This window comes from Pipistrellus hanaki (assembly GCF_964339955.1).
Source record: "Pipistrellus hanaki genome assembly, chromosome: 3".
Taxonomy (NCBI): Eukaryota; Metazoa; Chordata; class Mammalia; order Chiroptera; family Vespertilionidae; genus Pipistrellus; species Pipistrellus hanaki.
Genome location: NC_140505.1, coordinates 170363467 through 170387794, shown reverse-complemented (window position 1 = coordinate 170387794; position 24328 = coordinate 170363467). Strand labels below are relative to the sequence as shown.

Sequence of the window (24328 nt, the reverse complement as noted above, 5' to 3'; positions counted from 1 at the left end):
GGTGGCTCATGTCCCTTTCCAGATCCTTCTTTTGCTCTTGCTTGGCCTAACCCTGCTCCGAGGCGGGCTCGGAGGGTGGGCCGGTCCCTCAAAACACCCTGAGTGGGTGGGCCTGCACAGGTAGTACCTCTGTGCCTTGTTTGGCAGACAGCTACCTGGCGAGTGACTCATGCTCAAGCTACCCTCTCCTCTGAGCACCTCCATTCCCTGGGGATGTGGGTTGACCTCAGATCCCCCCTCCTTGCAGCCCTACGGACAGTCTTCTGGATAATCAGTCCCTCTTCACTTCCCCTCCCCTACCTCTGGTGAGGAATGGGGCTTCTCTGGGCTTTTCCTGCTGGCCCCTTGGAGGCTGTGGACTAAAAAAAAGTCCCTCATTGGCTGGTGTTGACTTGGCCAGGGTTACTTCCTGGTCCTTGCCCCCACCCGCCCTCCTGCGGCCCTGTCAGCTTGCACTCAGGTGGAGCTCCAGGTAGCTCCTCCCCTCCCAATGGAAGGAGGCCCTGGACAGGCAGGCAGGCACGCCCTGGACTCTCGACTTGACGGAGGAGTAGGGCTGGAGGGAAAAGCAGGCTGCCGTGGGTGGTCGGAGGCCAGCCGCACCTCACCTGTGCCTTTTCTGGGGATCGTTAGTGCAGGGGCTTGTTTCTGCGGGGACCCTGGGCCTGGTGGACAGCATCGAGGAGGAAGTGGCTGAGTTCAGAGCGTTCTTCTCTACCAGGTCTGGGCCACTACACCCGGCTGCGCCTCGGGCTCAGCCCCGCCCCTTGTGGCTCTCTGCCTGTGACTCCCCCAGCCCTCTGGGGAGATGCTGTCCCGTGGGTAAGTCTCCCGCTCCGCCTGGGTGCTACCGTCTCCTGTTTGGAGGGAGGAGCAAGGTTCATGCTCACTTCTGACACCTGTGTGACCATGAGTGCAGTCTGTCCCTGCTCCCTGCATCCTGTCGCTACCTTCAAGTTTTGAGGAGCTCCAGGCTTAGGCATGCTTCTGGGAGGATTCACCCCTCCCTCTGACACTTCTCCCTGACGCGCGTCTTGATTCTCGCCATTGCATTTCTCTCTCTGCATCCTCTGTTCGCGTGCTTTTGCTGTCTGTTTAAGTGAGACCTGTCCCCCCTGGGTAGCCCACATCACCTGCAACAGAACGTGTCTGAAAGGCAAACCCGAGAAAGCTTGTCTTCGTCCCACTTTCTCTCAGTTCCTCTTCACTTCCCCTCCCCTGCATCGTCCGCACACAGATACGTGGGGAGGTCCTTTTTTTAAGGTTCCGGCAAGAACCGTATGGGACAGGATGGACAGGGTTCCTGCCCTCATGGAGCTTCATGTCTGTGGGAGGCAACGGACTACATCAAGAATAGGATAATTAATAGGATAATTTCCGATTCTCAGAAGGGAAAAGAAACAGCTGCATGTGCCAGCAGGTGCCTGGGCTGCCTGCCGATGGCCTCCCTGGCTGGAGGGCCCGGGAGGGTTTTCCGCAGGAGGGAGGAGTGAGTCAGAGCCCCTGGGCAGACGGGATGGTGCGGGAGAGGCTTTGCTGTGGGAACAGTGACACAAGGACAGTGCCCCGAGCAGGGTCAGCTGGGGGGGAGGAAAGCAGGGCCCCGCAGGCCTGTTGGAGTTTGGGACCGGGTAGGCAGTGAAGATCTGCGTGGTGAGTAGGTAGGATGGTCGCCCCCTTCTTTCCGTTTGTGCTGCCTTCCCCAGGGCACACAGTTGTCACTGTCAGCCCCGCAGTCTTCTGGATAATCCCATTCATGCTTGTTTTCTTTTCTTTTTTTTTTTTTTTATTAATATATTTTACTGAGGTTTTATAGAGAGGAAGAGAGAGGGATAGAGTTAGAAACATCGATGAGAGGGAAATATCGATCAGCTGCCTCTTGCACACCCCCTACTGGGGATGTGCCCGCAACCAAGGTACAAGCCCTTGACCGGAATCGAACCTGGGACCTTTCAGTCCACAGGCCGATGCTCTATCCACTGAGCCAAACAGGTTTTGGCTATGCTCATTTTCTTACCAGCTGGTTGGGAAGGCCTCTCCCGGTGCAGATTCCTTCCCTGTTTTTCCTCAGTGGGCCTTGTGACACTGCAGCAAGCTCCGGCTTCTCAGAGCAGCTTTGCAGCGCGCACCCCGCTCTGCTCATATGCAGCCCTGCTCCAGTGGATCCTGTGCCTGCCACCTTGGTGCTGCCTCTGTGGGAGCACCGGCCCTCCAGTGTCCCCCTAGGGCCATGTCAGCCCTCCCCCCCATCCCCCACTGATGTCTGCTGCCAAGTGTGGCCATTGTGCGGGGAAGGACAAGCTCTGGTGTCAAATAACCTTGGTCTGTCCACCTTCTCACTCATGAGCTAGTGACCTTGGGAAAGTTACTTAATGCCCAAGAGCTTGTCTTTTATTCTAAAATTGAACTAATAAGACCTAATAAATAGGGTTGACATGTGGGTTAATTTGTGTTTTAAAAAAATATATATTTTTTATTGATATTTTACAGAGCAGAAGAGAGAGGGATAGAGAGTTAGAAACATCGATGAGAGAGAATCATCGATCAGCTGCCTCTTGCACACCCCCCACTGGGGATGTGCCTGCAGCCAAGGTACATGCCCTTGACCGGGATCGAACCTGGGACCTTTCAGTCTGCAGACCGACGCTCTATCCACTAAGCCAAACCGGTTTCAGTGTGTGAGTTAATTTGTAATTTTATTTTTTTAATATATTTTATATATTAAATATATATATATATATATATATATATATATATATATATATATATTATTGATATTTCACGGAGAGGAGGAAGGGAGAGAGATAGAGAGCTAGAAACGCCGATGAGAGAGAAACATTGACCAGCTGTCTCTTGCACATCCCCCACTGGGTTTGTGCCCGCAACCAAGGTACATGCCCTTTTTTTAAAAAAATATATTTTATTGATATTTTACAGAGAGGAGGAAGGAGAGAGATAGAGAGCTAGAAATGTCGATGAGAGAGAAACATCGACCAGCTGCCTCCTGCAGACCCCTACTGGGGATGTGTCTGCAACCAAAGTACATGCCCTTGACTGGAATTGAACCTGGGACCTTTCAGTCCGAGACCGACGCTCTACCACTGAACCAAACCGGCTTCGGCAATGTGTGTGGGTTCATTTGTAATGTAAAAGTTGTTGGCACTAAAACCCTACTGCGTATCAGCTTAAAAAAAATTATATATATAATTTTAGAGAGGAAGGGGGAGAGAAATAGAAACATCAATGATGGCCTGGCCAGTATGGCTCAGTGGTTGAGTGTTGACCTATAACCAGGAGATCACAGTTCAATTCTGGTCAGGGTACATACCTGGGTTGCAGGCTCGATCCTCAGGGTGGGACGTGCAGGAGGCAGCCGATCAATGATTCTTATCATTGATGTTTCTATCTCTCTTTCTTTACCAGGTGCTGAGGAATGGGGAAGCTCAGTAATTTTCTAGGCATTTCACTTTGCTATTTAGACCCCTTATCTTTCTACTTCCACCACGATCTCTATCTCTACCTTTATCTCCCTGCTTCCCAAATGAATACTTTTCTCTTCTGAAGCACTAGGCACTTATTTTTGTAACTCTCAGCCTCCTTCAGCCTGTTTTCCTTCCTTAAAAAAAGTGGGGGAAATAACCTCTACATCAGAAGGATGTATGAGGCCCAGGTGGGATCCTGGAGCGCTTATGTCAGGGTAAGGAAGGCTGTGGTTCTTTATTTCCCTGTTAAAGGGACAGCAGAGACTGTGCATCTTATCTTAGTGTCTTGTCTTCTGGCTTGACACCTTCCAGAAAAAGTCCTTCCTCTTCCAAGGGTCAGGAGATCCTGGGTGCCTGGCTAGTTTCTTCCCACCCAGTAGGTTTAAGCCCCAGAAGGAGAGTGGCCTGGGGCTGGGGCACAGTGGGTGTTCAGTGCCGAGCATGGACCTGGGACTTTGAGTGTCCAGGTGGGTATTTATACCAAACCAGGCATGTGTGTAGATGGATATGGGCGATGAGGTACATGTAGTGGGACTGTGTGCATAGGTGGGTGATTGTATGTGTGTGTGTGAGAGAGAGAGAGAGAGAGTGTGTGTGTGTGTGTGTATAACAAGGGAGGGTATATGTGTAGGACCTCCCGGGTATATGTGTAGGACTTGTGACCATGTACCTGTGTAGGTTTTGGTGAGCTTGTTTATGGGACACGCACTCTGTGCCAGGCATTGTGCCAAGCTTTGAACATTTAAAAAAAAAAAATCAAAAAAAAATTATTGATTTTTTACAGAGAGAAAGAGAGAGGGAGAGAGAGTTAGAAACATCGATGAGAGAGAATCATCGATCAGCTGCCTCTTGCACCCCCCCTACTGGGGATATGCCCGCAACCAAGGTACATGTCCTTGACTGGGATCAAACCTGGGACCTTTCAGTCTGCAGGCCGATGCTCTATCCACTGAACCAAACCGGTTTTGGCAACTTTGAACATTTGGAGGTGAGCTAGACTGGTGGTGGACCCCTGTGGTGGAGCGGACTGTGCGGCCGCTTCTCCTGCATTCGCTGTGGGAGGGAGGTCATGGTCAGTCAGCTTGGCTGTCCAAGGCTGAAGGGGAACCCGGCTGGGAGCTCAGTGGGTTATAGCGTCATCCCATAAGCCAAGATTGTGGGTTTGATTTCTAGTCAGGGCACATACAACAAGCAGCCAATGACTGCATAAATACGTGGAATGACAAATCAGTGTTTCTCTTTCTCTCTCTCCCTTCCTGTCTCTTTCTAAAAAAATCAATTAAAAACATTTTTAAAAGACTGAAGGGGTAGTTAGCGTCAGACCACGCAATAACCAGGCCAAGCAAGTTAGTTCCCCAGGGTACCAGAAGGAGATGAAAAAAAGCCCTTTTTTTTTGGGGGGGGGGGAGGGGGTTGAGGGAGGATTGATGTTTGATGTTTTAAAAAAATGATATAGTAGCCCTGGCTGGTTTGGCTCAGTGGATAGAGAGTCAACCTGTGGACTGAAAGGTCCCAGGTTCGATTCTGGTCAAGGGCATGTACATTGGTTGCGGGCACATCCCCGGTAGGAGGTATGCATGAGGCAGCTGATCAATGTTTCTCTCATTGATGTTTCTGACTCTCCATTTCTCCCCCTTCCTTTCTGTAAAAAATTAATAAAAATATTTTTTTTAAAATAGCTGAAACCGGTTTGGCTCAATGGATAGAGCATCGGCTTGGGGACTGAAAGGTCCCGGGTTCTATTCCGGTCAAGGGCATGTACCTTGGTTGCGGGCATATCCCCAGTAGGGGGTGTGCAAGAGGCAGCTGATTGATGACTCTCTCTCATCGATGTTTCTAACTCTCTATCTCTCTCCCCTCTCTGTACAAAATCAATAAAATATATTTTAAAAATATTTTTTAAAAAAATTAAAAAATGATAATAGTAATTATCATAGAAAAACAGATTTTTGTTGGGCTTTAACACTTTGTTATTTTTCCCCTTTATTTTTTATTGAGGTTGGCACACATAGTGTGCATGTCTGTAAGCATACAACCTGATGAACATCAGCACACACCCATGTATACACCACCCACATCAAGATGTAGACAGGGGTCTTCAAACTACGGCCTGCGGGCCACATGCGGCCCGCAGAGGAGTCTGATCCGGCCCGCCAGGTTTTTTGGGCAGTGAGCGCAGCCGAGGTGTTACAGTAGGAATTAGTAGTTCATATAGTCCGGCCCTCCAGCTCTCTGAGGGACCGTGATCTGGCCCCCACTTTAAAAAGTTTGAGGACCCCTGAAGAGCATTACCAGCAGCCCAGAGCTTTTCTGGAAATTGCTACCTCCCAGTCAGTTTATTTTTATGAAGGTAACACATGCCCATGCTACAACTTTCTAAAAGGTTTAAGGAAGAAGTCAACGTCCCTCCAGCCCTCCCCTCCAGCCACCCAGACTCCCCCCCACCCCCCACCCCGCTAGGGGAAGCCACCAATCTGAGTTTCTTGTCTATTCTTGGTTGGGCTTCTTTCCTCTCACGTTGGTTGGGTGGTGTTTGCGTGGAATCACACACAGAGAGCATCAGACACGTTTAGTGTGTAGGGCCTCTCAAGGTCAACCGGCCCTGAGAATATCCGCCATGGCAGGGGCCTTGACTCCAGACAGGCCTCGGTCAGAGCCCTGAGCTCTGGCTGATTGAGACCAGACCCAAGAAGCTAAGGCACAGACATAGGGGGGTTGGACCAAAGGGGTCTGTCAACTCCGTCCCTACCTGCCTCCTTGACTCACACTCCTTCTCTCCCTCCCCCCATTCTGTTCCTGGGCTCCAACTACACGGTTAGGGCAAAGTAGGTGGCAAAGGCCTGGGGGCAAGAAGTAGAAAAGGTGCAAGTTTCACTGGGGCCATTCTATCCACCCCTCTGCCCCAAGGGCACCTCTGCAGATGGGCATGTGGGCATGCTGGGAAGGCGAGTGATAGATCCTCCCTTCCTCCAGTTGATGGACTGAAGTAAACCTCACTTGCGGCCAGACATTCCTGAGCTCTGAACTACCAATCAGCACCTGCCAAATACCCTAAGCCGCCCCCCCCACCCCATTCCTAAGTCCCTAGGTCCCTAATCATAGGCCTTACATGAAACCACCAATCAGCCTGTGCTGAGTGCCCTAAGCCCCGCCTCCTATCCCCTTAAAAAAGGCATGGACCCCGGCCCTCGTGCTCTCTCGCGCTCGCGCTCGCGCTCTCTCTCTCTCTCTCTCTCTCTCTCTCTCTCTCTCTCTCTCTCTCAGCAGCTGGCAGTGGTACTCTTCAATAAAGCCTGTGTCCTGGCATCTTGGTCTCCGGCCCTCTCTATTTCATCTTTTAGTGAGGGCACCCTCCTTCCGAAGCATCTGCAGGTCTTCGCTGTTGGGGACTCGCCCCTTCCCTCTACAAGTTCCCTACACTCCCTGAGCCTCAGGCCCCTGGTCTGTAAAATGGGCATAAACACAGTCCCTGCTTCACGGGGCTATTGTGAGGAGTAAGCCAGGACCTTATAGCACAATGCCTGGCACACGGCGTGACTCCATGACATGGCAGTGATCGCCGTGACCATTATCGTGAGCTCGGCACAGGGAAGGCAGTGTGGAAGCAGCTGGGAGGAGGAAGAGATGGCATGTGACTGTGGGTTCAGTATGTATGAAGCATGACCTTCTCCTGGAGGGTTCCCGGCGTCCATGTGTCCTTCTTTGTGGAATGCCGTGCTCCGAAGGCCTTTGATGGCAGCAGACATGTGGAAAGTGGGCCCCAACCCCACCCCCACTGCGACCGTCTCTGCTAAAATGAGAAGTTACAGTGAGTTCCCCCCATGGGGCCTCGCCCCTTCCTGTCCCCGCCCTGTAGGCAGCTCTAGGCCATTGGAGTGGCAGCCCCAGAACCAGGACTGCAGGGCGGCGAGGCGGCCTGGGTGCTGAGGGCCGCGTCTGAGGCTGAGCCCTAGCGGTCTCCGCTCGCCCGGACTCCCCGGCGCTACCTCGTTCCCTGCGCCCGCTTCCTCTTGGGGAGCCCCCAGGATGGTGAGGTAAGCGCCCGGGACCCACGGGTGGCAGGAGGCACGGGAGCCCCGGAGGAGGCCGTGGACCTCTCCTCACTGCCCTCCTGGGCCTCCCAGGTGGTTCCACCGAGACCTCAGTGGGCTGGATGCAGAGACCCTGCTCAAGGGCCGAGGTGTCCATGGGAGTTTCCTGGCCCGGCCTAGTCGCAAGAACCAGGGAGACTTCTCCCTTTCGGTCAGGTAGGTGGCCCTCAACTCCGCCCGGGACCGGCATTTCGGCAGTTCATTGGGCAGTTGACTCCCTCTTGGTTAGTGCCCACTCCCCAGCTCCCAGCCCCCAGCCTAGCATGTCCCTGTCCCTGTCTGTGTCCACCCCATCCTGTGTGTGTGTCCCATTCTTAGGACCCCAGCCTATCCCCCTCCCCCCGTGCCCACCTCTCCTCCTCCTGCACCCACCGGCCTCACCGCCTGGTGTCCTGCAGGGTCGGGGATCAGGTGACCCACATTCGGATCCAGAACTCGGGGGATTTCTACGACCTGTATGGAGGGGAGAAGTTTGCGACACTGACGGAGCTGGTGGAGTACTACACGCAGCAGCACGGCGTCTTACAGGACCGTGACGGCACCATCATCCACCTCAAGTACCCGCTGAACTGCTCTGACCCGACCAGCGAGAGGTGAGGGGCTCTGCTTCCGCCCCCAGCTGGCAGCGTCTTCCCCATCCCAGTTCCCTACCAGGGCTCTGGGGCCCCGTTTCTTCCATGTGACCCGAGGGCTGTGTCTCAGGGGATTAACCTCCTACCCCTTTCCATCTACCCCTGAGGAAGTGAGAGGTCGCCTCACCCTGTAGGGTCCCTGTCGACTGGCAACCCAGGCCGCCCTGGTGGCAGAGAGTCCGCTCCTTGGGGCCAGCTCTGTTTGTTGTTAGAAAGCCCTTCTTCCTTCTATGGAACTGAATCTGGCTTCCTGTAACTGTTCCCTCCTTCTGGACAGGTCCACACAGGGAGAGGTGGAGAAGGAGCAGGGACAAAAGTCTCTGAGGACACTTAGCGCCTTACCTCAGCAGACCAGCGGGAATGGGTCTGCCTCTGGGGGCTGGGAGGGCGTCACTGTGTGGGGTGGTCACGTGGGTAAGGGCCCAGGACTGGACCCAGGGTAATGACACCCAAGCCATTTCCCTCCCATCCCTGTGGCTCCAACGCGGTGGCCGCAGAGCTGGGCTGGCCACTCTCCAGGTGGTCTCCTTAAAGCTTGGGCGGGAGGTGGGGGCCCCTGAACACTCGGGGTCACAGGAGGTTCATTTTAGCAGCCACATCTCAGTGACAGCTCCTGTAAAGGCGAAGCGTGTTTTCCCCCCACCCCGCCCCCGTACTCCTGTGGCCAAGCTAGCCTGCCCTCGTACTGTGTTTGTGTATTGATTGTTGACACGATTCTGAACCTTGATTCTGTCCATTTTCAGTGCTTCTGAGATGCATGCATCAGTATTTTTGTTCAAGTGATTGATTAAGACTGAGAAGTGGAGGAGGTGAGGTGAAGGCCCCATTGCCCCACCATGACTCTCTCCAGTCCGCATGAAGCCACTGATCACTTTTTTTTTTTTTTTAATATATATATTTTATTTTTGACTCTATTTTATTTTATTTATTTATTTTTTTACAGAGAGGAAAGGAGAGGGATAGAGAGCTAGAAACATCGATGAGAGAGAAACATCGACCAGCTGCCTCCTGCACACCCCGCATCGGGGACCAGCTGCGTGCTGCACATTCCCCGGGGTAATGATACCACACTCGGGGATGTGCCCACAACTAAGGCACATGCCCTTGACCGGAATCGAACCTGGGACCTTTCAGTCCGCAGGCTGAAGCTCTATCCACTGAGCCAAACCGGTTTCGGCTGATCACTTCTTTTGAAGCCATGCCTTCTAGGAGTGAAGCCTTAGTATTGATGACCTCGTCCTTTCTCCCCCCTTTCCTTAGGTCCCCTCGGTAACATGCCTGGCGATTTGTCACCCAGACCCGCTGGACTCGTGTCCTCTTTCGGCCCTTGCCCACAGCCAGGCTCTTGCAGTAGGAGAATGGGGTTACCAGGCCTTAGAGAAGCAGCAGGTTGGGAACTGAGCTGGGAGAGGGATGGAGGGGCCGAGCAGACCCCCCCCGGGGAGGAGGCTGAGGCCTGGGTTCACATCGCTTAGGAGAAAGAGGCGGAGAATAGAGCTAGGGCTGGGGGTGGTCAAGACCAGGGAAGCTGACTGGAAGAGGCCCTTTCGGTTACCTACGCCTGGAACTCTCTGGGCTCACCCCTGACCTGGGAAGTGTGTGTGGGAGGCTCTCCCCAGACCTCTGTGTCCCTGCAGCGGCCCCTCCCCTCCACAGGAATTTGCATTTGTCCCCTTGATGGCTAGCTCTGTGTCTGTGGTCAGCCTGACATTTGCATGGAAACTTCCTCATCCTGGGGCCTGGGGGAAGAGGGTTAGCCCCCTCCTCATCGCCCTGGGGCTCAGGCCTGTTCCTGAGCAGCCGGATGGGGTGGCCCAGGGGGGCCCCTGGAGAGGCCAGGGGACTCTGAAGCCCTTTGAGCTGTGGTCGTCTCTGGGCCGGAGTGAGATGCCCTCTTCCCCACCCCCCATCCTGCGGTTGGAAAATGCACCCCCCCCTCCCGAGGTCCCTGGGCTGAGGAAACCTCACAACCTCACTTCTCACTCTCTCCCCAGAAGGAGTTTTGTGTTTTTTCCATCACGTGGTTTCCTGTGGGGCTGGGCACTGTGGGGCTGCCGTTTCCTCCTGGGAAGGGGGTGTGCTTCGGGGAAAGGTCCTAGTTCTGCTTTCTGCCCCTTTGCGCCCCTCGGAGCCCCAGCCGCCTCTCCGATGGCATCATCCTGGGCGCCTCAGAGCCCCCCAAGCTGCTCTCCCCACTGGCTGTCCATCTTCCCTGCCTCCCTGGAGAGGCTCTTTCCATCAGGCCTCCCTGGTGACTTCCGTCTGTCCCATCACGGCCCCCTGTGGTTTGACCTTTGTCTGCGTTCCTCTTGGTCGCCGTCCTCTTTCCCTAGCCCAGCCCCAGCCCAGCCCCGTCTTTCATGGAGACCCTTCCTGCGTGTCTCCCCTCTGAGTATTCTGGATAGGGCCTGCCTTTCTGCCTTTGTCTTAAGCTTCCAGAGGTGGACCTGATTGGCACTCCTGAGGTTTGCTTCTTAATCAGCAAGGGCCTTGGGCCAGTGTGCAATTGGCATCCTCAGTTTCCTCATCTGTAAAATGGGCATGGTACCTGCCTCTTTGTGTTTTGTTGAGAAACAGACCTACATCTGGTGGTGGGTTGGGAAGCCATCAACATCCATGATGAGAGAGAATGATTGGCTGCCTCCTGCACGCCTCCACAACCCAGCATGTGCCCTCACTGGGATTTGAACCGCGACCTCCTGGTTCACAGGTTGAAACTCAGGCGCTGTTTTCCTGTCCCTCCCTCCCTGTGAGCCTCTCGGCTCCGTGCCTGCCCCTCGGCCCAGGACCCACCTTCCCCGATGCTGCCTTTTCCAGGTGGTACCATGGCCACATGTCGGGGGGGCAGGCGGAGACGCTGCTGCAGGCCAAGGGTGAGCCCTGGACGTTCCTGGTGCGGGAGAGTCTCAGCCAGCCCGGAGATTTTGTGCTGTCCGTGCTCAACGACCAGCCCAAAGCCGGCCCCGGCTCCCCGCTCAGAGTCACCCATATCAAGGTCATGTGCGAGGTGAGGCCGCTGGCTGCGGGGGAGCATCTTGCTGGGGCTCTCTTCCATCCGTGTTGGCAGCGTGGGCGGAGGGGAGAGTCAGCCAGGCTTCCGGCCGAGGCGGGGGGTGGAGGGAGAGGGGGTGGCCTGCGCCTGTGGGTGGCCTGACTGGGTGTCCCTCAGGGTGGACGCTACACGGTGGGTGGTTCGGAGACCTTCGACAGCCTCACGGACCTGGTGGAGCACTTCAAGAAGACTGGGATCGAGGAGGCCTCAGGCGCCTTTGTCTACCTGCGGCAGGTGAGGCCTGGGTCTGGCTGCCTCCTTCCTGCCCCTGGGGGGTGCTGTCCGCAGCCTCCCTCGCCTCTGAGCCCCGGAAGGCGCTGACTTCTCGCCCTCGCCCACCCCAGCCATACTACGCCACGCGGGTGAACGCCGCTGACATTGAGAACCGGGTCTTGGAGCTGAACAAGAAGCAGCAGTCGGAGAACACGGCCAAGGCTGGATTCTGGGAGGAGTTTGAGGTGCAAGATGGGGACCATGAGGGTGACCCCCCTCTCCTTCTCTCTCTCTCTCTCTCTCTCTCTCTCTCTCTCTCTCTCTCACCATACCTGATACCGATCTGCCCCCTGCTATCTCCCGCCATGGACGCCCCCTTTGGGGCTGGCGCTCCATTGCCCTTCTCGCCCCACAGAGTCTGCAGAAGCAGGAGGTGAAGAACCTGCACGAGCGGCTGGAAGGGCAGCGGCCAGAAAACAAGAGCAAGAACCGTTACAAGAACATTCTCCCGTGTGAGCACCCTATGGCCTCCATCCCTCCCCCTTTCCCCCAGGGCCTCCCCTCCTCCCCATGGCCTTCATCCCTCCCCTTCCCCCCAGGGCCTCCCCCCCTCCACATGGCCTCCATCCCTCCCCCTTTCCCCCAAGGCCTCCCCCCTCTCCCCATGGCCTCCATCCCTCCCCTTCCCCCCAGGGCCTCCCCCCTCTCCCCATGGCCTCCATCCCTCCCCCTTTCCCCCAAGGCCTCCCCCCTCTCCCCATGGCCTCCATCCCTCCCCCTTTCCCCCAGGACCTCCCCTCCTCCCCATGGCCTTCATCCCTTCCCTTCCCCCCAGGGCCTCCCCCCCTCCACATGGCCTCCATCCCTCCCCCTTTCCCCCAAGGCCTCCCCCCTCTCCCCATGGCCTCCATCCCTCCCCTTCCCCCCAGGGCCTCCCCCCTCTCCCCATGGCCTCCATCCCTCCCCCTTTCCCCCAAGGCCTCCCCCCTCTCCCCATGGCCTCCATCCCTCCCCCTTCCTCCTTAACCTCCCCTCCTCCCCATGGCCTCCATCCCTCCCCCTTCCTCCTTAACCTCCCCTCCTCCACATGGCCTCCATCCCTCCCCCTTCCCCCCAGGGCCTCCCCTCCTCTCCCTATGGCCTCCACTCCTACCCCTCCCAAGCAGTATCCACCCAGGAGATTCTCCTTCCCTCAGGGACCCCATCTCCTAGGGTCCCTACCCCCAACTCAGGGAGGATCCACCTCCCTCCCACACAACAGAACCTCCACTCCTTCAAAAAGCCTCTAATCCTCCCGAGCCTCCCACACCCACCTCCCTCTCACTCTCCTTCCTTTGAAACCTCCACTCCCACGCATGGAGCTGCCCCGCCCGCCCTCAGTGCTCCAAGAGCCTCATGGCTTCTCAGACAAGAATGGCCTCTGAGCTGAGGAAGGGTCTGATGCAGGGGCCGGTGAATTCCTGCTGACCCAGACCCTCCTTGCTTCTTCCCTGCTCCCTCTCAGTCGACCACAGCCGAGTGATCCTGCAGGGACGTGACAGTAACATCCCTGGGTCCGACTACATCAACGCCAACTACATCAAGGTCTGTGTTGCCCACCAGTCACCCAGGAGGAGGGGCTGGGCCTGGGAACTCCCCCTCTCAGGGAGGTACCAGGTCCAGAGACACGTGGGCAAAGCCAACACTGACGACTCACGTGGGTGAGGGTGGTGGGGACGAAGGGCGTGTCCCCGGCCGAGAGGCTCATGGTCCCGGTGTGCCTCTCTCTGCCCTCGCATCCAGAACCAGCTGCTGGGCCCCGATGAGAACTCTAAGACCTACATCGCCAGCCAGGGCTGCCTGGACGCCACCGTCAACGACTTCTGGCAGATGACGTGGCAGGAGAACAGCCGTGTCATCGTCATGACCACCCGCGAAGTGGAGAAAGGCCGGGTAGGGCCGAACCCCTCGCCACCCCCTGGTCCCCACATCCCCTCCCCGGTACTCGTTGTCCACCACCTGTTAAACCTAGGGCAGAAAGGGCAAGGGTCCCTCCCTTGTTGGGAAACTGAGGCACAGAGACAAAGTCTTGGGTGCACCCTGACTCCCCAGATCTCTGCTTCCAGCCGTGGGCGCTCCTGACCACCAGGCACAGGTATTATTTATTTATTTTTAAAATACGTTTTTATTGGTTTCAGAGAGGATGAAGGAGGGAGAGAGAGAGATAGAAACATCCATGATGAGAGAGAATGATTGACTCCCTCCTGCATGCCTCCACCGGGGATGGAGCCTGCAACCCAGGCATGCATGTGCCCTGACTGGGATTTGAACCGCGACCTCCTGGTTCACAGGTTGAAGCTCAACCACTGAGTCATGCTGGCTGGGCCAGACACAGGTTTTAGATGGGCCTTTTGCCTTACCGTGTCCAGACGCAAACATCCCGCCTGCCCCTCTCCTTCTTACCCCCATCCAGGCAAGAGCCCCTCCTGTCCCTCTGCCTCAGAAGCCTCTCTGGAATCAGCCCCTCCCTCTCACCTGCACGAAACCTCTGCCCTGGAGCCAGAGGGATCCCGTCCAGATTGTGAACGGCTGTCTTTAGAATAGTCACACTCGAAGGCCTGGCAGTCGGTTTCTCCCTGACACCCGCTGCCTGCGATGGGCCAGGCCCTGTCAGGTTTCTGAGCCTTTGCACAAGCTCATTTGCTGCTAGGAAGCGACTTCCTCTCTCCACACTATCTCTGCCTGACAGACTCCTCATGTGTGAAGACCCAGTCCCCACGCTGCCTCCTCGTGAAGCCGCTTCTGATTTCCTCCTTAATGTAGGGGAGAATCACCCTCCACCTTACTCCATCTTTCCCTGACCACCTGTCTCTGTGAGCTCCCGGAGGCCCCGCGGTGCAGACTGCATCTTTTTTTATTTTTTTTAAATTTCTTTATTGATTAAGGTATCACATATTTGTCCGCAGCCCCCCATTCCAATCCCCACCCCCACCCCCACTCATGCCCACACCCCCCTATTGTCCTCGACCACTGGTTAGGCTCATATGTGTGCACATAAGTCCTTTGGTTGATCTCTCCCTTTTATCCCCACCCTCCCTGTGAGGTCCAACAGTCTGACCCATGGCTCCTTATCTCTGGATCTGTTCTTGTTCATCAGTCTATGTCGTTCACCATTTCCCTTAGATGAGTGAGATCATGTCCTACTGGAAATATAAGAATCAAAAACGAGACAAGCAATAATCACTATGCTGAAAGGCATATGAATCAGTCTGTAGTGAGTTTCTTTCTGGGCCACCAGTTCTTTTCAGACTGCATCTTATTTGTATTTGTAACGCCGGCCTGGCTTGCACCGCGAATGTGTACTGAAGGATCCTTAGGTGGCTGGGCGGGACTCAGCGCTGGATCCTAAGGCTCTAACTCTTGGCCAGTCCATTTGTTCCTCTAAGCTAGTGGTCGGCAAACTCACTAGTCAACAGAGCCAAATATCAACAGGACAACGATTGATATTTCTTTGGAGAGCCACCTTTTTTAAACTTAAACTTCTTCTAAATAGATTCTCCCAGGCCGTGGCATTTTGTGGAAGAGCCACACTCAAGGGGCCAAAGAGCCGCCTGTGGCTCGGAGCCGCAGTTTGCCGACTACGGCGCTAAGCGATGTTGACTGGGCCGGCACCAGGACTCGGGACCTCCAGCAGGGCCTGGAGCACGTGTGTCATGCTTCTCACGCTCCCCCTCCGCCTTCTCTTCTAGAACAAATGTGTCCCATACTGGCCAGAGGTGGGCACTCAGCGTGTGTACGGATCCTACATGGTCACCAACTGTGGGGAACACGACACAGCTGAGTACAAACTCCGCACCTTACAGATCTCCCCGCTGGACAACGTGAGTGTCCCCCGCCCTTGCCGCTCCTTCTCCCCCCCCCGCCCCCCCCCTGCCCTCCTTGTCCGCTTGGGAGGGGGATGGAGCCGTGGGCAGGAGCAGGGCCCACTGACTCCGTGTCCTGGGCCCAGGAGAACCTGGTGCGGGAAATCTGGCACTACCAGTACCTGAGCTGGCCTGACCACGGGGTCCCGAGTGAGCCTGGGGGCGTCCTCAGCTTCCTGGACCAGATCAACCAGAAGCAGGAGATGCTGCCTCACGCAGGGCCCATCATCGTGCACTGCAGGTGAGAGGGATGGGAACCCCATTGGCAGCAGCTGGCAGGCACGTCCCGCTGAGGCCCATACGCTGTTGTGAGCACTTTATGGAGGAAGCAGCCTCTTCCCGTTTTCCTGATGGCTGCAGATCCATGGGTGGAGCTTAGCTTGCACCGAGCCCCCTGTTGGACCCTGTGCCAGGGAGTGGCTTTCTCAGAGCCGCCTGGGTGTGCCATTCCCCGGCTCTGCCAGAGACAGATGAAGACACAGGACCAGCCCCTCAGCAGCTCACCCTGCTCAGGCAGAGCCTAGACTGGCACTCACAAGAGCCCTCGGTCCCTGTCATGGTTTTCTGGCATTGGCCCATTCAGCCTTCTTCTTCTTCTTCTTCTTCTTCTTCTTCTTCTTCTTCTTCTTCTTCTTCTCCTTCTCCTTCTCCTTCTCCTTCTCCTTCTCCTTCTCCTTCTCCTTCTCCTTCTCCTTCTCCTTCTCCTTCTCCTTCTCCTTCTTCTCCTTCTTCTCCTTCTTCTCCTTCTTCTCCTTCTTCTCCTTCTTCTCCTTCTTCTCCTTCTTCTCCTTCTTCTCCTTCTTCTCCTTCTCCTCCTTCTCCTCCTCCTCCTCCTCCTCCTCCTCCTCCTCCTCCTCCTCCTCCTCCTCCTCCTCCTCCTCCTCCTCCTCCTCCTCCTCCTCCTTCTTCTTCTTCTTCTTCTTCTTCTTCTTCTTCTTCTTCTTCTTCTTCTTCAATGTATTTTATTGAGTTTTTTACAGAGAGGAAGGGAGAGGGATAGAGAGCTAGAAATATCCATGAGAGATAAACATCAACCAGCTGCCTTCTGCACACACCCCATCGAGGATGTGCCCACAACCAATGTACATACCCTTGAACAGAATCGAACCTGGGACCTTTCAGTCCTCAGACCGACGCTCTATCCACTGAGCCAAACCGGTTTCGGCAGAAGCCCTGTTTCTTCTTGGCACCAACACCCTCCATGTGGGGCAGTGTGTCTCCCCATCCCTTCTCTTTTTCCACCTGTATCTCTGCAAGTGTGTGTGTGGGGTGGTGGTGGTGGTGGTGGTGGTGGTGGTGGTGGTAGAAGGGTGGGGAGGTGGAGGTGGGGTGGGGGCGGGGCTTCTTCCTTGCTGCTCCCACTCTCTCCTTCCCAGCCAGTGGCCCCAGCTTGGCTCCAGAGTGCGTAGGGACGGTGATGCCAGGAGGGGCACATGCCTCATTAGCTCCAGGGGAGACCCTCATGCTTATGATCAGGAGAGCGCATTCCTGTGGGGAGGCGGGGTTCAGCGAGGAGGTCTGAGGGGGGAGTCCTGCGGGGAGGCTGTCCCAGCCAGCCTGGCCTGGCGGAAGGGACAGTGGGCATGGGGTCCAGGGCGGCTGGTTTAAATTCCAGCTCCTCTACTCACTGGCTGGGTGACCTTGGACACATTGCTTCGCTTCTGTGACCCTCAGATTCTCGGCTGGACCTATCTCTGTGTCTGGAATATAGTAAACACTCGGGAAATGGGAACTGTCCGGATGGAGGGAGTAGCAGCCTGCTCTGTGCTCTCTCACGGCTTCCTGTGAGCCGGGGCTGAGGGCCTGACTCCTGCCCGCCTGCAGCTGCGTTCCCTGGGCAGGGTTTGGGATGCCTGGATCTGGAGGTGCCCCCCTCCCCAATGCTCCGCTTCCAGGGGCTGCTCTGCATCCATTACCAGGAATGACCCTCCCGCTGTCTCTCCGCTGTCTCTCCCCCCCGATTCTCGAAATCCCCATGGTCTTTATTTAGACCGTACAGGAAGGAAGTGGGTGAAGGGGGTTTATTTTTTGACAATCTGGGTATGAAATTAGTGAGACTCAGGGCACCAGCCTGGCAGGCCCAGTGAAGGGGCAGGACTGAGGGATGTTTGCCCAAGGGTAGAAGCAGAAGACAGGAGTGGGGGTGGGGATGGAGCTTCCTGCTGCACTGCTCCTCCATGTCTGTCTCCTGGGCGCCCTGCACCCCACTGTCTGAGGGCTGCTCCTTTCCTGCCATCAGCTCTGAAGAAAAAGGGAAATGAAGCCCCGAAGACAGAGGCTCCAAATATAACCCTCGAAGGGAGGAGGGGAAGGCCTCCCTCGGGCCAAGGGTTTGGGAGAAGGTCAGGGGAGTGGGCAGGATGGCGGTGGGACTGGGCATCTTGGATCTTCTGGGGGGTGGGCAGCAGCCACTGGCCAGGAATGAGTCCAGGCAGGGGGTGCGGGAAGTGGGAGGAGAGGGACGGCTGGCACTGAGCTCTGGGCCCTTTCCGGGGAGGTGTGGCCCTGACCTCTGACGGCACCCCTTCTCTCCCCAGCGCGGGCATCGGCCGCACGGGCACCATCATCGTCATCGACATGCTCATGGAGAGCATCAGCACCAAAGGTGAGGGGCTGCGGGGAACGCAGGGGGGCGGGCAGGCGGCTCCTCGGGGCCGGTCTCCATCTGGGCCTGAGGTCCAACTGCCCTCCCTGCTCAGGCCTGGACTGTGACATTGACATCCAGAAGACAATCCAGATGGTGCGGGCCCAGCGCTCGGGCATGGTGCAGACGGAGGCTCAGTACAAGTTCATCTATGTGGCCATCGCCCAGTACATCGAAACCACCAAGAAGAAGCTGGAGGTCATGCAGGTGCGTGCCCAGCAGGGCCTGGGGTGCGGGGGCTGTGGAGGGCCGTGGGCATGACCTGGTCCTGCTGAGACCACTGCCCTCTTACCACCCTTCTGCCTACAGTCCCAGAAGGGCCAGGAGTCCGAGTATGGGAACATCTCCTACCCCCCAGCCTTGAAGAACACCCACGCCCAGGCCTTTCGAACCTCCTCCAAGTGAGTGGCCCCCCCTGCCTGCCGGCCACCCCCTCAGCCTCCTCCCCCGCTTGACCTGCCCTTTCCAGAGAGCACAAGCGCTGCTGTTGAGGAGACCTGGGTTCAAGTTCAAGCTTGCTTCTCACTACCTGTGCTTCGTGTGTCCTGCGTGCTCTCTGCATGGGGCCTGTGCTATATAACAATGTACCTACCTATATAGTTTAAGTTTAAAAAATTTGGCTCCAAAAGAAATTTCCATCGTTGTACTGTTGATGTCTGGCTCTGTTGACAGTTTGCCGACCACTAGACTAGTGTATGAGATGCAGCCTCTGCCCCAAGGAGCACCCAGTCTAGTTTAAGGACAGTGACCAGGCCTCCTCACTTTCCTGGCCTCAGTGTACTTGGCTGTGAGGGAGGGGGACCAGAGGCGGCTGCTGGTGCTGTCTCCTGACCTGCGCCCCCTGCCCACATGTGCCCACCCCACCTGCAGGCACAAGGAGGATGTGTATGAGAATCTGCACAGTAAGAGCAAGAAGGAGGAGAAGGTGAAGAAGCAGCGGTCAGCAGAGAAGGACAAGAGCAAGGGCTCCCTCAAGAAGAAGTGAGCTGGACACCATCCTGAGGTGGCCATGGTACGTATGGCCCCTCTGCTCGGGGCTCTCCCCTGCCCTGTCCCCGACCCCCCACCCCATGTCCCCAGGCCCCTCTGCTCGGGGCTCTCCCCTGCCCTGCCCCCCATGTCCCCTGGCCCCTCTGCTCAGGGCTCTCCCCTGCCCTGTCCCCCACCCCCCACCCCCCACCCCATGTCCCCAGGCCCCTCTGCTCAGGGCTCTCCCCTGCCCTGTCCCCCACCCCCCACCCCATGTCCCCAGGCCCCTCTGCTCGGGGCTCTCCCCTGCCCTGTCCTCCACCCACCCCCCACTCCTCACCCCATGTCCCCTGGCCCCTCTGCTCAGGGCTCTCCCCTGCCCTGCCCCAGTGTCCCCTGGATCTGGTGCTCACCCTGGGTGGATGACATGCTCAGCCATCCCAGACCTGCTCTTGTCCCCCCTCCTCGGGTTCCCACCTCCCCCTTACCTCCCTTACTCCCTTCTCTCGGCAGCCTCAGCCCTGAGAAGCCTCCAGAGGATGTCAGCAGCCTGATCCTGGGAGCTGCCCGCCCAACTCCATTGTAATTTAAACGGCCATGTTACCCCCTCCCCCTCCCAGACCCTGTACATAGCCCAGCCAGGCTCCAGGCCCTTCTACACTGTAAATAAAGCCCGAGGATCCCTGTGTGTGCGTCTCTAACCGCGCTGCCGGTGGGGTGGGCAGGAGGGGGTGAAGATGTGTGTGTGTGTGTGTGTGTGTGTGAAAGCTCTACCTTTACCGTCAGACAGACCAGGTTCTGGTCTCTGCTTAACACACCAGGAGTGTGACCGAGGCCCAGGTTCCCCAGTCTCTTTCCTGGAAAGTGGGGGACGGCCCTAACAGGCTGGCCGTGGAGACCACTGAGATGAGGCAGGACGATCGCAAGGGCAACGATCATGGTTACACGCTTGCCCTGTGTCAGGCACTGTTTATTTTTTCTTTTTTAAAATCCTCACCCAAGGATCTTTTCATTGATTTTTAGGGAGAGTGTAAGAGAGAGGGAAAGACAGAAATATCGATGTGAGAGAAACACATCGAATGGTTGCCTTCTGCACGTTCCCCGACCAGGGTCTGCAGCCGTGCCCTTGACCGGAATCGAACCCAGGACCCTTTGGTCCGCAGGCTGACACTCTATCCACTGGGTCAAACTGGCTAGGGCAGCATTGTTTACTTTTGTTTGTTTTACATAAGAGTTTATTTGAGCCAAACTGACCACATATGCCAGGGAGCAAGATGAATGCTCCTTGCTGCCAGGCACTGTTTAAAAGACTGCATGTAAAAAAAAAAAAAAAAAAGTGCATGTATTCCCTGGCTGGTGTGGCTCAGTTGGTTGAGCATCATCCTGTGCAGCGAAAGGTCACCTTGACAGGGCACTTACCCAGGTTTCAGGTTTGATCCCCAGTCAGAGTGCATACAGGAGGCAACTGAACGATGTTTTTCTCTCTCTCCCTCTCCTTTCCATTCTCTCTAAAAAGCATCAATAAAAACATTTAAAAAAAAAACTGCATGTTTTAATTCAATCTGGGTATCCATCATTCCCATTTTACAGTGGTGGAAACTGAGGCACAGATAGATTCATAACTTGCTCCAGGTCACTATTGAGCAGTGAAAGTAAGATTTTTTTTAAAAAAATATTTTATTGATTTTGTACAGAGAGGAAGGGAGAGAGATAGAAAGCTAGAAACATTGATGAGAGAGAGTCATCGATCAGCTGCCTCTTGCACACCCCCTACTGGAGATGTGCCCACAACCAAGGTACATGCCCTTGACCGGAATCGAACCGGGGTCCCTTCAGTCCCCACGCCGACGCTCTATCCATTGAGCCAAACCGGTCTCGGCGAAAGTAAGATTTTAACTAAGGCTGTTACCATCACCCCAGAACCCACACGCCTGGAGATGCAGCTGAAGTTACCCGGGGGGTTTAGGGTGGCAACCACACACTCCAGGTGCTGACTTTGAGCTGAGAAAATACATGGAGGCCAGGACCGCCTGGTTTCCCCTCCCCTCTCTGGGCTCCCGGTCCCCCGTTCCTCCCCCCCGTGGGGCGGCTGCTGCCCTTGTGCTCCTGATTCATTTTATTTTTGTCCTCTCTTCCTTCCCCGGTGTCCAGAGTGGGCTGCCAGCGATTCCTTCTTTGTGCTATGGCTTTATCTTTTTTTTTTTTTTAACAGCACACAAACATTTTATTTTATTTTATTATTTTTCTTTTTTTCTTTTTGCTGTGGCTTTATCTTAACTCCTGGGGCGGTACGCCTGTGAGAGTCCCCCCTCCTGGGCAGGCTCAGGAGTGGGCACAGTCCCGATGCGACATTGGCTCCACTGTCCTTCGTTCGGCATATACTTTCTTTTTATTTTTTAAATTTCTTTATTGATGAAGGTATCACATATTTGTCCTCATCCCCCCATTCCCATCCCAAACCCCTCCGCCATGTATGCCCCCACTCCCCTGTTGTCTGTGGCCACGGGTTAGGCTTATGTGCATGCACACAAGTCCTTTGGTTGATCTCTCCCCCTTACCCCGACCCTTACTTTCTCTTTTGAGTGTCCGCCCGGGAGTCGTGCTGGGGGTGTACTGATGAACAAGACAGCTCCTGCCCCTGTGGGGCTTAGGAGGGTGGTGGGGAGACAGACCCGGAGACAGCCGCAGACAAATGAGAAGTACAGAAGGATGCAAACAAAACAAAGGCGGGAGGGAGTGAGCCAGCAGCCAGTGGGAGAAGGGGGGCCAGTGAGAGGGATCAGATTGGGCAACACAATAGCTCCCTGGAGCTAATGCTCTCCAGGGGGTGGGGGTGGGGCCATCACCTGTGCACCTGTGGGCCTCAGGGCCCCTCTGCCAGCAACGCCCTTTCTTTCCCAGCACAAAGGAGAGGCAGGCCCCACGCCCTCTAACCGCCTGTGGGCTACCTGCCCAAGGGCTGGGACTTGGACCCGCACAGTGAGGTGAGTCCTGGGGCAGAGAGCCATCGGCTCTGCGACTTTGTTGGGCCCCCAAGCCCTCCTCCCTGCGGGACAACTGCAGGGGCTGAGCTGGCGAGGGCGGAAGGAGAGCGGCTCAGTCCTTCCATTAATTGTCTAGGTCAGAACGGATGCTCGCGGCCAGCTCGGGCCTCTCAGCAGAGGCGGGTACCCCAACACTAGGGCTGAGGACAGGGAGACGCCATGCTGAGACCTGTCTGCCCTCCACAGGCAGGGATGCCCAGCACAGGGCGTGGGGGTTGGGGGGTGGGCCTGGGCACAACCCACCCCTGCCAAGCAAACCCGCGGCTGACCTCAGGGATCTCTGGCCCTCCGGGTCTGGCCATGGGGAGGGTCGGAGGCCTCAGGGGAAGAAGGTAGTAGCTGAGGAGAGAGAGCCTAAGGAGGTAGGCCAAGGGGCCCCAAAGCCCCTCCCTCTCCCCCTCTGTGGAGACAGGCCAGTCTGCCTGGTCTAGGCCTGGGGGCAGAGGTGGCTGGTCGGAGAGCAGACACAGACAGAAAAGGGTGGGAGGGTTAGTCGATCGGGGCGGGTGAACTCAGAGGAGGCTCCAGGGCTGGCGCTGGGAGGCAAGGGGTTAAGGCCGTTGGGGGGCAGCCTATGGCAGGAGGACACACCTGTACGCAGGGGCGGCGGGCGGGGCCCAGGTGAGGAGCCTGCGCTGCCTGCCAGCGGAGAAGGAAGAAGGAAGAGAGGAGGCCAGGGCGGCGGTTGGATCCTGGGCCTGACTCCCCTTCCCCTCCTCAGCACCCACTCTCTGGGGGTCGGGTGGCCTGGTGACAGGTAAAGACCCTGGGAGAGGAGCCCTGGGGCTGGGCTGGGGGCTGCAGAGGGCCCACGGAGGCCAGGATTGGTCTGCGGGGACAGGGCCAGGCTCTGTGGGGGCGGGGAGGAGGGAAGGGGCTTGGAGGAGGCCGAGGACGGGTGGGCTGGGGGCTGCTGAAGCTCTGCCGGGCCTCGGTGGGTCCACAGCTCCGGGTGGAGCTGCTGGCAGGCTGCAGGGCTCACCCGGAAGTGTCCCTAGGGACACGGGTGGTGGTGGGGGGAAGGGAGCTAGGGTTCTGCAGCCTCCCCAGAGGGAGCCCGGGCCTCGGACTGCCTGCCCGGGAGGTGGGCCGGCTGGGTGGGGGCCCTCGTCTTACCCAGCAGTGTTTGGGTGCTGGTTGGGAGTCTCTAATACTGCCGGGTAATGATGGAGGCCCCCGTCCCTATGTCAGCGACCGTCCTTTACCTCCGGCCCCCGCAGGCTGCAGCCCCCCACGGCTGGCTCTCCCCCACACCCCGGAGTCCCCTTCGTGTGGCGTGGAGGGCGCTGCAAACAAAGTGGCTCTGGGTTGGCGAGTTGCCCACTGGACACAATGGTTCTGAGCCCCTCCCCCACCCTGGAGTGATTTGTCATCTGCTGGATCCAGCACCCACAGCCCACCACGAGCTTGGGATTGGCTCGTGGACTCTCCGGAGACCTCACCTGGCCTGCGGCCAGGGTCCCTGTAGCAACTGGTCAGCTCCAGCCTGGAGCTGCGTGTCGCCGGCTCTGGGCCCATCTTCCAGCACAGTGTTGGATGGTCTGATCTCGAAGCTCCTAACACTGTCTGGTAAAGATGGCCCCCGGGCTGGTTCCCTCGGCAGTGACCTTCAGGGAGCCCTGAAGACCTTGGAGGCCTCCTGACCAACCTTTGACCTTTACCCCTCTGGATGGGGGTGTAAGTCACTAAGAAAAGGGGAACAATGGGGAGGAGACAAAATGGCTGCCCCAGAACTTGCACACACGCCTGCTCTCCAGGCACCTCCGCGCTCTTCCCGCCTTGGAAGCACGAACGAAATAAAGTGTGGATGGGACTTGCGGCAGACTGACTCGGGTGACTCCACCCTTTCTTGTCTTAACTGTGGATCTCGTCTTAGGCTCCCAGCTCCGGAGGCGTGGGCTGCCACGTCGGCTTCCGTCCCTGCCTCTCTCGTGACATTCAACCTGCAGAGCAGGGAAAACCAATCTCCTGCTTAAAAAATCTGAGAAGCTGAAGAAGAGCCCAGTCCCTCACCCTGCAAGACTCCCCTCCTCCCCTACCAGGCTTTGTAACTCCTGCACATGCTTTGCCCCCAGTGCCGTCTCCGGACAGGGACAGGGCTGGGGCTGGACTGTATGGCACCAGGCACAGCAGTAGCTCCATTTCTCTGGTGGCTGAGATTCCGGGAGGGAGCCCTGTGTGGGGAAGCTGAGGCCCATCCTGTAGGGATTGTTCCGTGGGGGGCCTGAGCTGTGGGAGTGAGCTCACCCACGCAGGTAGAGCCAGTTCACATAGGTTCCTCACACCTGGTGATTGTGAA

The 24328-nt window shown here is 56.7% G+C and overlaps 1 protein-coding gene across 4 annotated transcripts; it reads left to right on the top strand.

Moving 5' to 3' along the window:
- Positions 1-489: 489 nt before the first annotated feature.
- On the top strand, positions 490-19673 carry PTPN6 (protein tyrosine phosphatase non-receptor type 6). 4 transcript variants are annotated; one of them, XM_084878008.1, is made up of 17 exons: positions 490-822; positions 7339-7516; positions 7607-7729; positions 7972-8166; positions 11023-11212; positions 11375-11491; positions 11602-11715; positions 11886-11982; positions 12975-13054; positions 13253-13402; positions 15199-15330; positions 15459-15613; positions 17910-17977; positions 18072-18223; positions 18326-18417; positions 18887-19028; positions 19499-19673. In XM_084878008.1, exons 2-16 carry the CDS (start codon positions 7509-7511, stop codon positions 18999-19001), a joined length of 1788 nt encoding a protein of 595 aa, XP_084734134.1. In that variant the 5' UTR covers positions 490-822; positions 7339-7508; the 3' UTR covers positions 19002-19028; positions 19499-19673. The 4 variants fall into 4 exon arrangements, with proteins under 4 accessions (XP_084734134.1, XP_084734137.1, XP_084734135.1 ...); XM_084878011.1 differs by lacking the exon at positions 490-822 and having other exon boundaries at positions 6774-7516; positions 18887-18997; XM_084878009.1 differs by lacking the exon at positions 490-822 and having other exon boundaries at positions 6794-7516.
- The last annotated feature ends 4655 nt before the right edge of the window (positions 19674-24328 follow it).

Coding starts and splice junctions, on each gene's coding strand:
- PTPN6 (XM_084878011.1), top strand. Junction 17,978..18,071: donor GGAGAGCATCAGCACCAAAG/GTGAGGGGCTGC, acceptor CTCCCTGCTCAG/GCCTGGACTGTGACATTGAC. Junction 18,998..19,498: donor AAGGGCTCCCTCAAGAAGAA/GTGAGCTGGACA, acceptor TTCTCTCGGCAG/CCTCAGCCCTGAGAAGCCTC.